Genomic DNA, 13,290 nt, shown 5'->3' on the forward strand with positions numbered 1-13,290 from the left:
AAGACATGTCAAAGGCATCAAATCTTATTGGTCCTAACGTTTGGTTTATTAGCTAGTCTACTAGTTCATAACAATTTAATTTTGGAATTTGGTTTTTTTATATTTTGTTTTGTAACCCAGATTCATGTATAAAGTTAACTATATTTATATATGTGAGATTGAGCTTAGGTTTGTTATTCATTAAAAATGCTGAGTATGTTTCCAGAGATCCAATCTTATTTAGCTCTTTTTTTAGTTTAGTTCTTTCTTTCTCTAGTTTATGGCAGCAGTTGAATATATGTGTTAGCTCTTCTGGAACCCGGCAGTGGTAGCAGTTTGGGTTGTGGGGTTGGGGCCCTATGTATTGCCCAAAGCTGCTGGCCAATTTGGATTTTCCTGTGTAAATTCTATTTATGATTATTAGATCGTTATCGTTCACTGTTGGTTCTTTCCTAGATCTGATGACGTTTTTCATGATGGAGTATAGTTTTCTGCCTGTAGCATTTCGGTTCCAGTTTTCTTGCCATATCCTATTGATATAAAGTTTGGTTATAGTTATTAATTCACTGACACTGTAGTGGATGTTAGTATAAGTTGGGTCATGTAGTTTTTGCTTCGCTACTTGGTCACCTAATTAATTTCCTTTGATGTCAGTGTGGGATGGTATCCACATGAAGTCAACTATTTGATGGTTATTATTAAGCTTTTTAATTGACAGATTAGCTTGTTTAGGGAAATTTTCTCTTGAGTCGGTGTTATCGTTGAGGATAGATGAATTGACGCTTAGCGAGTCACTTAATATTACTGATTTTTTTATATTATTTTCTTTAATCCATCTTTGGGCTTCCGTGATGGCCCAGAATTCAGCTGTGTATATGGAGCAATGATCCGATAGTCTATTTCCAATTTTAATGTTCAATTCAGGGATTACTACTGTTGCTGCTGTTCTGTAGGGTTCTGCTAGTTTGGATCCATCAGTGTAAACTTTAACTGAATTATGGTATTTGGTCATTATTTATATTGTGGCAATTGATTTTATCCAATGCTTCTGTTCGCTTTTGTTGCCAAGTCTCGTTAATTGTATGTTGATTGATGGTTTGCTGTTGGTCCTTTGCATTGCGTCATAGTTTTTAGTGATTTCAGCCTGGAAGTTGGCTATTGGTAATCGTCCAATTAGTCGATGTACGTGTTTCCCTGCAGGTACGTTGGGTACTAATTTATTGCAGAATGGTTTATTACATTTATTGATGGCTACCCGGGAGCGTGAATTGGGATGGGTTGATAATCTAGCTGCGTATCTTAAAGTTAACTACTGCCTTCTTAAGTACCGTGGTAATTCTCCAGTTCGAATTTTGGAGTTCAGCTAGGGATACAGACGGCAGAGTGACGGTGCATATTGTTAGTGCTTTTCTTTAAATCGAGTCTAATTTCTTAAGCTGTTTATGAAGTGCCGAGTTATATATTTGACACCCGTAGTCTAATTTAGATCTTATTAACGCCCAGTATAGTGTTAATAGAGTTTCCTGGTTGGATCCCGATACAGTCCCTTTAAGGTTTTTAAATAAGTTTAGATCCTTATTACAACTGTTAACTATTTGGTCCATATGATGTCCCCAGTTTAGATGTTCGTCATAGAACATACCCAGAAATCTAGCAACTTTAACAAATTTAATGATTTTATTTTGTATGGTTAAGTTTAGGGTATTCTAATTTGATATGACGTTTGGGGGAGAACAGGACCGTATTGATTGTTTCGTGAGGTAGTTTGAACCCCCATTTATCAGCCCATTTCCCTATTTTGTTTACATTCAAGGACGGGATACTCCAAATTTTCTTTGTAACGAACCCCCGTGGTTTGATAATTATCTGGGTAGCTGACTATACAGATATTGAAAGTCATCAAATGAAGTATTTCTAAATTATAGCTCATGGTACAAGTACAATACAGTCATACCCCACTACTTACAAATAATTTCATCACACAGTACTATTAACAATATACTATGGTAAATAATGAAAATACGAATTCAAAAGTGGGAGACACAATACATTTTTCGAGACACAAGTTTTTTCCCAAAGTCATTTGTCCTGAAGAAGTGCTGGTTTCAATTTTATACAACCTTATACCCTGATGTACCAACAATCATATAACTGAAAAATATGCACAGATACTGTGGAACATTTACGGGTGTCCTTTATGCAAAGGTGTCCTTTAAGTTTAAGGACTGTTTCTCTGTATGTATTCCCATGTGGACTTGCAGATTTCCACTCCAACTAAACAATTTATCACAAACGTCACATATATGGTTTCTCTCCAGTATGTATCTTCATATGCACCTTCAGACGTCCATTAGAAATAAACAGTTTATGACAAACTTCACATTTGAATGGTGTTTCTCCAGTATGTATCCTCAGATGCACCTGCAAATTTCCATTCCAACTAAATCTTTTCTCACATATTTCACACTTAAATGGTTTCTCTCCAGTATGTATTCTCATGTGTCCTTTTATATAACCACTTCGACTGAACCCTTTATCACAAACTTTACATTTGAATGGTTTATCTCCAGTATGTATTCTCGTGTGCTCCTTCAGAAGTCCACCATGACTAAACATTTTAGGACAAACATCACATTTGAACGTTTTTTCTCCAGTATGTATTTTCACGTGGTTATGTAACGCGTAACCATAGCTAAACAGTTTATCACAAACTTCACACTTAAAAGGTTTCTCTCCTGTATGTATCCTCATGTGCATTTTCATAGGTCCTTTCTGAATGAACCTTTTATCACAAATTTCACATTTGAATGGTTTTTCGCCAGTATGTATTCTCATGTGCTCCTTCAGAAGTCTACATCGATGAAACGTTTTATGGCACAGCTCACAGATGAATCTGTTTCCTTCAGTCGGTCTCTTCTCATTGTTGCGAAAAGCAGAATTAAGGTTAAACATTCTACAAGAAACTTCACATGTGAAGGGTCCTTCTGTTTTATTTATCCTCACGTGCCCCTCTGAATACTGTGTTGTATGATTCATCACGTGCACTTTTGACGAATTTGTTGTATGTATCCTCATGTACGCCATTGAATATGGCCTATGTCTACGATGGACGATTGCGGCTAACATATTTACAATGCAAAGTAGGTAACATTTGTATATGTAGCATATTTCTTAAATGTGTTCGTTGTTGTCTATAAATACAAAGCAACACAAATTTGTGCAGGTACACATATCAGTTCGAGCAATAAAAGGCCGATACATTCCTTTAAAATAATAAATTCGACAGTACTGTGTTGCTCTCGGACAAGGAATCTACCTGTCGAGTTATGTATATGTTGGTCTGAAGCGAGTGAGAAAGACTCGTTTTGTTTATATCAACACACTAGGAAAAAGAGCGGGTAGAAAAATGTGACGCATGTGTATCGATAACATTTATATATAAAAAATAAAAATAACCACCAGTAGAGTTTGAAGCAAGTGAGTACATCCCTCCAGGGCCGGATTACCCATTAAGCACACTAATCACGTGCTTAGGGCACCAGCCCAACAGGGACACCAGTAAAAAACATTCAAATTAATTGTTGATGATAAACTTGAATGAATTACGTGTGACCATTTTTATCTGCGTTTTGTACGAGTGTTTTGATTTTGGAATGACGGAATCACTGGTATTTTCCCAACTTTTTAGCTTTAAAATATTGTTGTTGTTTTTTTTTTCTTCTGGGATTTTCTATGTAGTTTCACATTCTTTTCGGAGTGGAGGGACACAATATGTTCGATGCTTAGGGCCATGGAAGGCCTTGATCCCTCTCTCTCTCTCTCTATCTCTCTTTAAGTAAAGTGCATACCAGTTTGTCGTTTTTATGGCCATGTAATCGAGTGAAATTATCGTCTTCATCGTGTCAATTAAAAGAAAAATTCGGATCCATTGCTTTCCTTTAACGCTTTAAAATGTCTGTTAAATGAATAATATTTCATATAATCTTTTACTTTCAGCCTCAAAATATTTTGGCCTCAATGCTTGTAGCTTTCTGCAATTTGTATTAATATCAAAATGCTTCTTCCTTTGTTAGGGCAAAACGTTAGAGGGTTCTTTAGGAAGATGAGGAAATGAGTGTACGAGGAATGTTTGCTTCAGAGTTTCCTCAAGACAATCGGAACCATTGTTAAGCCCAGTCTTCTTAAAACTCCATCGTATATAAACTGTTCACCAATTTTGTTCTCCAGTTTCGCTTACAGATTACTTATAGAACAACCATGTATATCTTACAAAACTTGTAGGGTAGTTGACAATACGTAGGCTATACATTTGGACTTGTGATAGAACGTTTAGGACTGTATAGGACTTAATTCACAATACTGTAAGTTCCTTTAAATTTGTATTCAGTATTCTAGGGAAATAAATTTATTTGTTAAATTTTATAAAACTTATTTGTTTTCGCTTTGTTCTGTGTGTGTGTGTGTGATTTGGATTTTTAACGTAGCATTAAGAATTTTTCAGTAATATCGCTACGATGTCTGCAGTGTGGCAGTTTATGGTGCTGTCTAGCACTGGGACATCATGCCACAGACATGTAGCATGATGTCCCACCCAGTCACATTATCCTGACACCAGGCCGACCAGTCCTAACACTAACCTCTTAATGCTGAGCGCCAAGCGAGGAAGCTGTTGGTACCATTTTTTGTAAGTCGTTGGCATAACCCGGCCGGGATTCGAGCCCTTTACCTCCTTCATCGCTTTAACCACTAGGCGACCGGAGCGGTGTCGCTTTTTGTTGTTTCTTTATTTAAGGCCATGGAGTTGCAACAATATGCTCAAGTTTCAAGAGTCTTGAATGTTTCGATATATCAATAGTCCTTATGTAAAACAATGATGTCTTCAAATGAATTCACAATAATCCCCAACTAGTATTTTAGTCTAAAACGTCAATAACAGCTTGTAATTCCAATAAATAATTTAAATAAATGATTCCTTTCAAATTAAATTTAAACACAACAGTTACTTCTGCAAACTAAACTTAAAGGAGGAATGAATGATCTTGTTCATTTGAAACTTATAACCTTTTCTATAATAATAATAACTATACTAAAAAAAAGCTCAGTCAGCTAGATGGAAAATTATCCTAAACTATAACAAATTCCATTTTAGGCACTTCTAAGGTCATATCCAAGGTTAAATCAAACACTGGAACACACGTAAACAATAATTGACCTTACGCGAGATCAAAGATCGCTCCGCCTACAGAATCACGTTTCGTGACCTGTTTACCTCCTACAAGCATTCAGATTTTGACAAAGAAATATATTTCTATTCAGTGGTATGTCTATAATAAAGATTTTGTATTATTCTTAAGTATGTATTATTTCCAAGTTGCATAAATTATACTGCAGCAGACAATATTTATATTGGTATTTGAAGTTGGTATGGTAATAACGTATTTGTTTTATTTCAGTAAATCATGAAAATCAGTTTTAAATCAGTTTGGAAACATACTGCTGTAAAAGCAAATTCACTCCAAAAGACGTTATTGCATTTCGTATAGTCTTATCTTTATTAATTTAAACTGAATTTTGTTTATGCTGTCTTAGAGGTAAATAAATTAAAATTAGATTACAAAATCGTAAATAGTTCATGTTTAGAAATATACTGGTACATAATAATTGTCAGATTCTGTTCTGTTCGTGAAATGGAATTTCAGTTAGTGACACCTGATGAATATGTGCTTAATTTATCGATAAAAGGCCTGAAAACTTTACTAATTACATTGGTCTTCCCCACCCCTCCTTCAACTCAATGACTGAAAATAGTAACTCGAGTGTCTGAAAGATCGAGACGATGAAGCATCGTTTATGGGACAAACCAGAATTGAAGCATATTTTTTTTTCAAACTATGAAATAATGCAATCTGAAGAAAAAATGAAACACAACAAAACCCGAAGTTAGGGCGTTCTCGACCTATATCGAAGACACGTTCGTTTGTACATTTTGTTTGTTACAAAATAATTCTTAGTGTTTATTCAAAATATTAGATGGAACTGGCTTTTTGTAAGTACTTTTCTTGCAAAAATAAGAACATGTGGTAATTGCCATCAATTGTGTCCTTGTTCACCTGTTCATGTGGGAACCCGTATGTTTTTATCCATCCAAGTTTCGTCTAGGTTTCGATAAAGAAAAAGAAAACAACTCTATTCAGAACTACGAAGCCCACATTTGCTCAATTTCACCACTATCGATATAAAATCTACATACCTTTGTAATTTTTTAAATATTTACGATAGCCAATTTATTATCGATACAGTCAGCTTGTCGGAGGAAAAGGACGGAGGCAAACTATGTAAGGAAGCGTATCTAGTATCTAATTTAAGCATGCTGAATGGCTAATCGAACAGCGTGATTGACAAATGGCGATAGGGCGATTTCAGACAAAGGTCAAGCACGCAAAACAAATTAAATATGCATAACTGAAGAAAAAAAACAAGCAACGTTTCTTTTCAGGGCCTCTTATATCTCTTAAAAAAGAGATACTATTCAATCATTGCTATATCAAGTAAAATTTAAATCCATTCCTATGATTCAATGGTGTGAATACGTCTAAGTATCTTATCCATTCTATAAAAATTCAAGGCAAAGAGACACGTTTTATTTGGTGTATTCTCTTGTTGGACCATAGTCATGATGAAAATTTCAAAATACTTAACAAATCTATATCTAATTTCATTCAGGCTTTCACTGTAAGTCTCTACTTTAATTTCTTCTCAGGAATTGGTTATTCATCTTCACTGAGTTCTAGTTGTTTTGCGTTTTCCGTTTCTTGATTCTTTGGATTCTTCTTCTTTCACTGACGAACTTTCGTCCTCCCGCATCTCCTGCGTGTCACTGTTTGGGTACACTCTGAGGACCAATGTAGTTTTTCTTGACAAAGATAGCAGGTGTCTCTGACTTTGTTTCCCATTTCTCCTGTCTTTCCTTTGCTTTGACGTTGTGGACATTCTGGAACCCAATGGCCCTTCTCTTGACAGACATGGTAAGTATAGTAGCTTTTATGTCGGGAGGTGTAGCCTGTAGTTTTAATTAAATTTGATTCTCTCATAATGTCTAACAACAAGGGCGATCTGATTTCACTCCTCCATCAGTGTTTCCCTTTACCCTGATTTGCGCTTCAGAGACCCCCAAATTTTTTGTTTGACCCCCAGTTTTGATACCAAAGTATTTTTTTTATTACTCAGTCTTACCCACAGTCTTTACACCAGGGGATACACTGTCCATCTTCGTCAATCTGAAGGCGGAATGAATTATATAATCCTAGGATGAAAAACACTCCTCACGCCTTTTGTATTGCAATCTATGGTAAATGTTACTTTAGTTTTTTTCATGTGCTACAATTAATCTGGTCAAAGTCAAATTATATCTCATACTCGATTGATTTTTCATCCTCTGATTCAAATACAATTTGTTGCAATTTTGATGTGGCGTGCTTTATTGTTTTGTCATAATCTGACATAAAAGTAATATAATTATATGTGATTTTAAAATATTATCTTGCCAAGAAAGCAACTTGCTGACCGTTCCCGTTTCCTAGTTGGTTAGAGTGTACGTTTCGGTTGCGGGAGGTCGCGGGTTCGAACTCCTTCCAAGCGATACCAACTACTTATAAAATGATACTAACAGCACATGACCAGTGAATGGGGAACATACTTTCTGGTTTCCGTACTTCATTGGTTTCCTATAACTAGCCCTCATTTGTACAGCACGAGTAAGAAATAAGCTGTCCTTTGATTATGCTGACTTCATAATGCATGACTGGTTAAATACATATTGAATAGTACCTAAGCAATTGTTTGATAATTAAGTTAAGTTGTGGCATTAGCGACTTGTAAGGACAAATACAAAAGTGAATGTGGTTCTGGTTACTTGGCTGATCCTATTTTTTCATGCTGACCCTACCTTTATTTTTTGGGGTGGGTGGGTGGGTAGATTTATAAAATAAATACATACACAATTTTGGGAGGAAAAATAGCTAAAATGAGGATGTGAATGACACTTATTCTTCTTTAGTGCATACTTCATTTAAATCCATCTTGGAGACAAATACAAACGTTTGAGCCGACCTACGTAACCTAATTATCTTTCAATGTAACCATTATCACATATTATTTGATATGGCCTAAGAGCACCCAATACATTACTTTGACCCTAGAGGAACTGAGATAATTATTTTATATTTTAATCCATTTCGTTCAAAGATTAGTTGGTAGCCCCTAATTCTACTGAAATAAGTGTAACTCTGACATGCCTACCGTATTATAAAATAAATTAATTGAAATTTATATAAAAAGATCCACAGATATCATTTCTGTTTTCAACACTGATTCACTGAGAATTTTTCTGTCACATTCAGAAAATAGACCCACCGTAACGACCCTACAGATTGTGATGAAATACACATACTAACCATTGACGGTCCAATGTTAAAAAAGTCCTATAGCCCGACGGTCGAGGCCCTTTATAATTTTAGATCCGGCACGTCCTATATTCTAAGTCAGGTGCCCGTCGAACCATATGTGCTCGACGCAAACAATATGTTGACAAAAAAGCAATAATCTAAAGGACTAAAATCATACCGAGTGACAACATTGCCTTAGATTACCCCCATGACCCGTTCTGACATAGGACCAATATCAATCAAACTAGAAAATACTCTTTCATCGCGCTGATGAAATGTGTAAATGTACTTTCAAGAGGTTGATATACCTGCCATAACACGGCGCAATCCAAATCAGACCAAAGCTATTCTATGTGAAATTGAGTTCTGATTTTAATCAGATTGAAATGTGGCGTGTCATGATAAAATTACGATTTTGTGCTACAACACCCCCCACCCCGACACAGTCGTGTTTCGAGAAAAAACACATTTTCCAGTAATTTTCAAAAAATAATTTATAAAAACCTCACCACTTTTAGAATAAGCCCATTACATGTATCGTCTATAAACGGTAAACAGCCATGATTGGAGCTAATGTAAAAGTAATCACTTGGGCAGTTTAAATACGGCAATTAAAGAGGTCAGTTATCAACCACCATTTCACGTATTACTTAATTGGCTGACATAGCTAGTGAGAAGTGCTTGAAGGATGCAGTGCGTGAGCCCACTGTGTTAATTTGCATAGGTAGGATCAGCACGTAGAAGAACCCATTATATGTAAATAAAAGAGATGCCAGATGCGTGTATATCGTTGTTGTTGCTGTTGGGTTTAACGCCATTTTTCAGCACACGATAGGCTATACATGGCGGCCAGTATTAATGGTGGAGGAAGAACCCAGGAAAATCCCGGAAAGAACCACCGACCCACGAGAAGCTACTGGCAAGCTTTCTCACATACCCACACTGGCTGAATCCGAGACTGGAACCCACGCAGACAGCGGTGAGATGGCAGTGATCCGTAACGGAGAGTGCTTTAGACCAGTTAGCCACTCGGGGCGTGTATAAGACCAAAAGTTATTACATAGTATTGCCATGAATTAGAATGTTTAGGCCATATGTATTATATTTTTGGAACGTTTCTGAACAGTGGCAGCGTTTATTTGAAGTCGGATTTTCCTGCATACATAGAATGCAAAGCAAGATCATTTTCAGTTGTCAGAATAGTGTTAAAGTATAATTCATTTTTGAAACCGATTTAAGTTGACAGAGATTTACTTTGTTAGCACGCCAGCACAGCGATGAACACTAATGACACCTACCTTACCTTCAAACCCCTTTTAACCCTACTGAATTTATTTTTAAATTGTAGCTAATTGCAACGTTGTGTGACAATATTTAAAAAAAGGAAATTTAGGACATGTGGAAACTGGAGTCCGGGCTTGTGGAATTTCAGTCAGAGCCTGTGAGTTTATTTAAGTCACCGGCCTGGGGCCTGTGTCCAAAACAAATTTTCTTTCAGCACTGATTGGCCTGATGGCAAAGATAACAGTGAATAGTTGGTGACCACAAGATAGAGGCTGGAGACTCCAAAGTTCCATTACAGAAAAGTCCAGGACTCCTCTTACTGAAACTCTGTTGAAAGTCTTGTAAAGCACTGATTGATAAGTTAAAGGCCTATTGCTGGAAATTCAAATTCATCATACATTTTTTACCATTTACCGAGCTTTCAAATGAGAAGACAAGTTCCAGAAATTTGACCAATCTGATTTATTCCAACTGTAATGTCAATTAGAATGTGTTGTTTGAAAATATGTCAGTATATTTTCTCTCTGTGGATCTGTCTGTCTCTTTCAATATAAAAAATATTTGGGGCATCAAGAATGTAGCTGAGCACTGAATATTCCAATGCTTATTGAGAAATTGCTGTATTATATCATTGTTACGACTATGTGGTCTTAAATTACTGTAAGTAAAAAGCAAACCAACAACCTTAAAAAAGTTGAATAAATAATTTAATCCTGTAGGCAAAAAATGAAAATTTATGAGAATTTTACAGAATTTTGAATTAAATCTTAAATAATCCTAAAAGTTCTATCACAAGTCTGAATGTATAGAGTGTTATGAATCAATTTCAATCTCAAATGTGTTGATGTACCAATAATCTTGAATGTAAATCTGTGCTAATAGTCTTGATGTAATACACAATGTCTTTTAATGAATTCTTAATAATCCTAAAATAGTGTTTCCATCAAAAGTTCAATGAGCACCTTGTAATTCCCATGAATAATTAAATTAATAGATAATTTCTCTCACATTATAACTGAACACAACTAAAACACTGATGGTAAAGATAGGAATGAAAAATTGTTTACATGTTCTTCCTTATATACAGACTGTCACATCATTTATGGTACAACAAAATGCCCTGGACCTAGTTCATTTCCAGTGGAAATTTCCATAAAATCTGTAAACAAGGTTAGGTCTGTTTACTTAAATTTTAGTGTATGGATTGACAAAAATTAGGTAGACCTTAGAATTTCAAAGGAAAAACCAAGGAACCAAACTCAAATCCATGTAAACATGTTGTATAAAAATGATCATTATCTTAAAATGTATAATCTACAATCATGGCCAAAAAGGCAAAATCTAGCTATGTAATATGGTGTTTACAAATGATTATTACAATCTACAATCATGGACAAAAGTTAAACACACAATGTAGATATACATAACATAAATACAACAAGAATTGTGTGTGTTTTGTTTTTGAGTACTTATCAAATGTGTGCTTTTCTGATAGCAACTTTTCTTTGGTATTGAGCACAAAGCTGCAGTCTTAGCAACCCTTCTATGTAAATATTCTTTATGTACAGGTGTACCTTATGGCAGGTGTGACTGTATGTAATTTCATGTGTCTCTGGAGACTTCCATTCTGACTAAACAATTTTTGGCAAACCTCACACTTGAATGTTTTTTCTTTTGTGTGTGTCCTCATATGCACCTTCAGACTGCGATTTTCATTAAACCTTTTATCACAAACAGGGCATTTAAATGGTCTCTCTCCAGTATGGATCCTCATGTGTACCTTCAAATTTCCACTCTGACTAAACCTTTTATCACAAACTTCACATTTGAAGGTTTTGTTTCCTGTGTGTGTTGTCATATGCACCTTCAGACCCTGATTCTCGCTAAATGTTTTATCGCAAACTTCACATTTGAATGGTTTTTCTCCAGTATGTATCCTCATGTGCACCCTGAAATTTCCACACAGAGTAAACCTTTTATCACAAACTTCACATTTGAATGGTTTCTCTGCAGTATGTATCATAATGTGCTTCTTTAGATCAGCAAACAAGCTAAACCTTTTATCACAAACTTCACATCTGAATGGTTTCTCTCCAGTATGTATTCTCATGTGCACCCTGATATGTCCGCTCAGTCTAAAACTTTTGTCACAAACTTCACATTTGAAAGGTTTCTCTCCAGTATGAATCCTTGCATGTTTCTTTAAATCACCGTTATGAATAAAACCTTTTTCGCAAACTTCACATTTAAATGGTGTTTCTCCTGTATGAATCCTCATATGTACCTTCAAATTTCCGCTGTGACTGAACTTTTTATAACAAACGTCACATTTGAATGGCGTTTCCTTAGTGTGAATCCTCATGTGAACTTTCAAATAGCCATTCTGATTAAACCTTCTATAGCAAATTTCACATGTGAATGGTGTTTCCCCAGTATGGATCCTCATATGCACTTTCAAATTTCCACTCTGACTAAATCTTTTGTCACATACTTCACACTTTAATGTTTTTTCACCTCGACGTGTCCTCATGTTCATCTTCAGACTAAAATAATCATTCTTTGCAGACAACTTGGAATACCAACACACTTCGGAATTCCGAGAGCTCTTTCTGGAGAAAATGCAAGACTCTGCATAGCCATATAAAACGACAGCCCCATACCAACAATCCCCACTCCTTTATGCTCCGTGAGCGCTTTGATAACGGAGAATGTTGAATAAAGGATTTTAAAAAAGACGCACATGTTTACTTGCATCTTTTCTGAAAAATATTCCTTTCATAGTGATAAATCGCATTACTTAAAACCATTAGTTATTTAGCAAAATGTGGATAACTATTGATAATGATACAGTCCCAAATACTCTCCTTGGCATGCTTTCAACCAGACGAACCCTTGTCAGGAAGTTCGAGTAATAAATACACCACCCGTTTTGACTCTATTCATTGAAGTATATTTCTTCCCGTTATACCAGTATACAGACGCTCTGATAAATAATATACCGCAGAGCAGCATCTATAGCAATAGTAAACTAAACTCAAGTGTATATGCCAAATTACTTAAATAAATTTAACTAATGTTACGAATTTATGGTCTTCAGCTAAGTACAAGAAAAGATAGAAAAACAACACGTTTTGTAACATTCAACAAATCGTTTATTTCTTTAGAATACAAAGAAATATGTAAGAATTAAATCCCAAATAGTCCTAAAATTTATATCACAAGTCCAAATGTATATAATTCTAAATGAACGCGCTGATGTGCCAATTGCCTTGAATCTGCAAATTGCCAACATTCTTGGTGTATCACAATGATATAATCAAAAATGTAATGGAACAAGTCCACGATAATCCTTAAATAATGATTGACTCCAAGACGTATTAATGAACACTTTGTAGTTTCACTGAATAATTTAAACAACTAAATTCTCTCAAATTAAAACGTAAGAACAAGACTGATCCTACTTGGGATATTTAGGTAGGAGTGAGTAATTCTAATATAATGAACCTTAATATAGAAATATAAGACAACATTAGAGGGCCAGGATGTGAGTCAAAACTTCATTGCCAGAAAATTCTTTTTATAA

The 13,290-nt window shown here is 35.3% G+C and overlaps 1 protein-coding gene across 1 annotated transcript in view; it reads right to left on the reverse strand.

The window, feature by feature from the left end:
- Positions 1-12,387, reverse strand: part of LOC149777937 (uncharacterized) — a 46,945-nt gene extending 34,558 nt beyond the window's left edge. Inside the window, exons 1-2 of the mRNA XM_089940545.1 lie at positions 11,282-12,387; positions 2,279-3,079 (exon numbers count right to left, since the gene is read on the reverse strand). Coding sequence (XP_089796671.1) covers positions 2,279-3,079; positions 11,282-12,243 — 1,763 coding nt within the window. The 5' untranslated portion in view covers positions 12,244-12,387. The remainder of the gene's footprint in view (positions 1-2,278; positions 3,080-11,281) is intronic.
- Positions 12,388-13,290: the final 903 nt, after the last annotated feature.

Source organism: Sinohyriopsis cumingii, chromosome 17, assembly GCF_028554795.1.
Source record: "Sinohyriopsis cumingii isolate HCF-2022 chromosome 17, ASM2855479v2, whole genome shotgun sequence".
In the NCBI taxonomy this organism is placed as follows: domain Eukaryota; kingdom Metazoa; phylum Mollusca; class Bivalvia; order Unionida; family Unionidae; genus Sinohyriopsis; species Sinohyriopsis cumingii.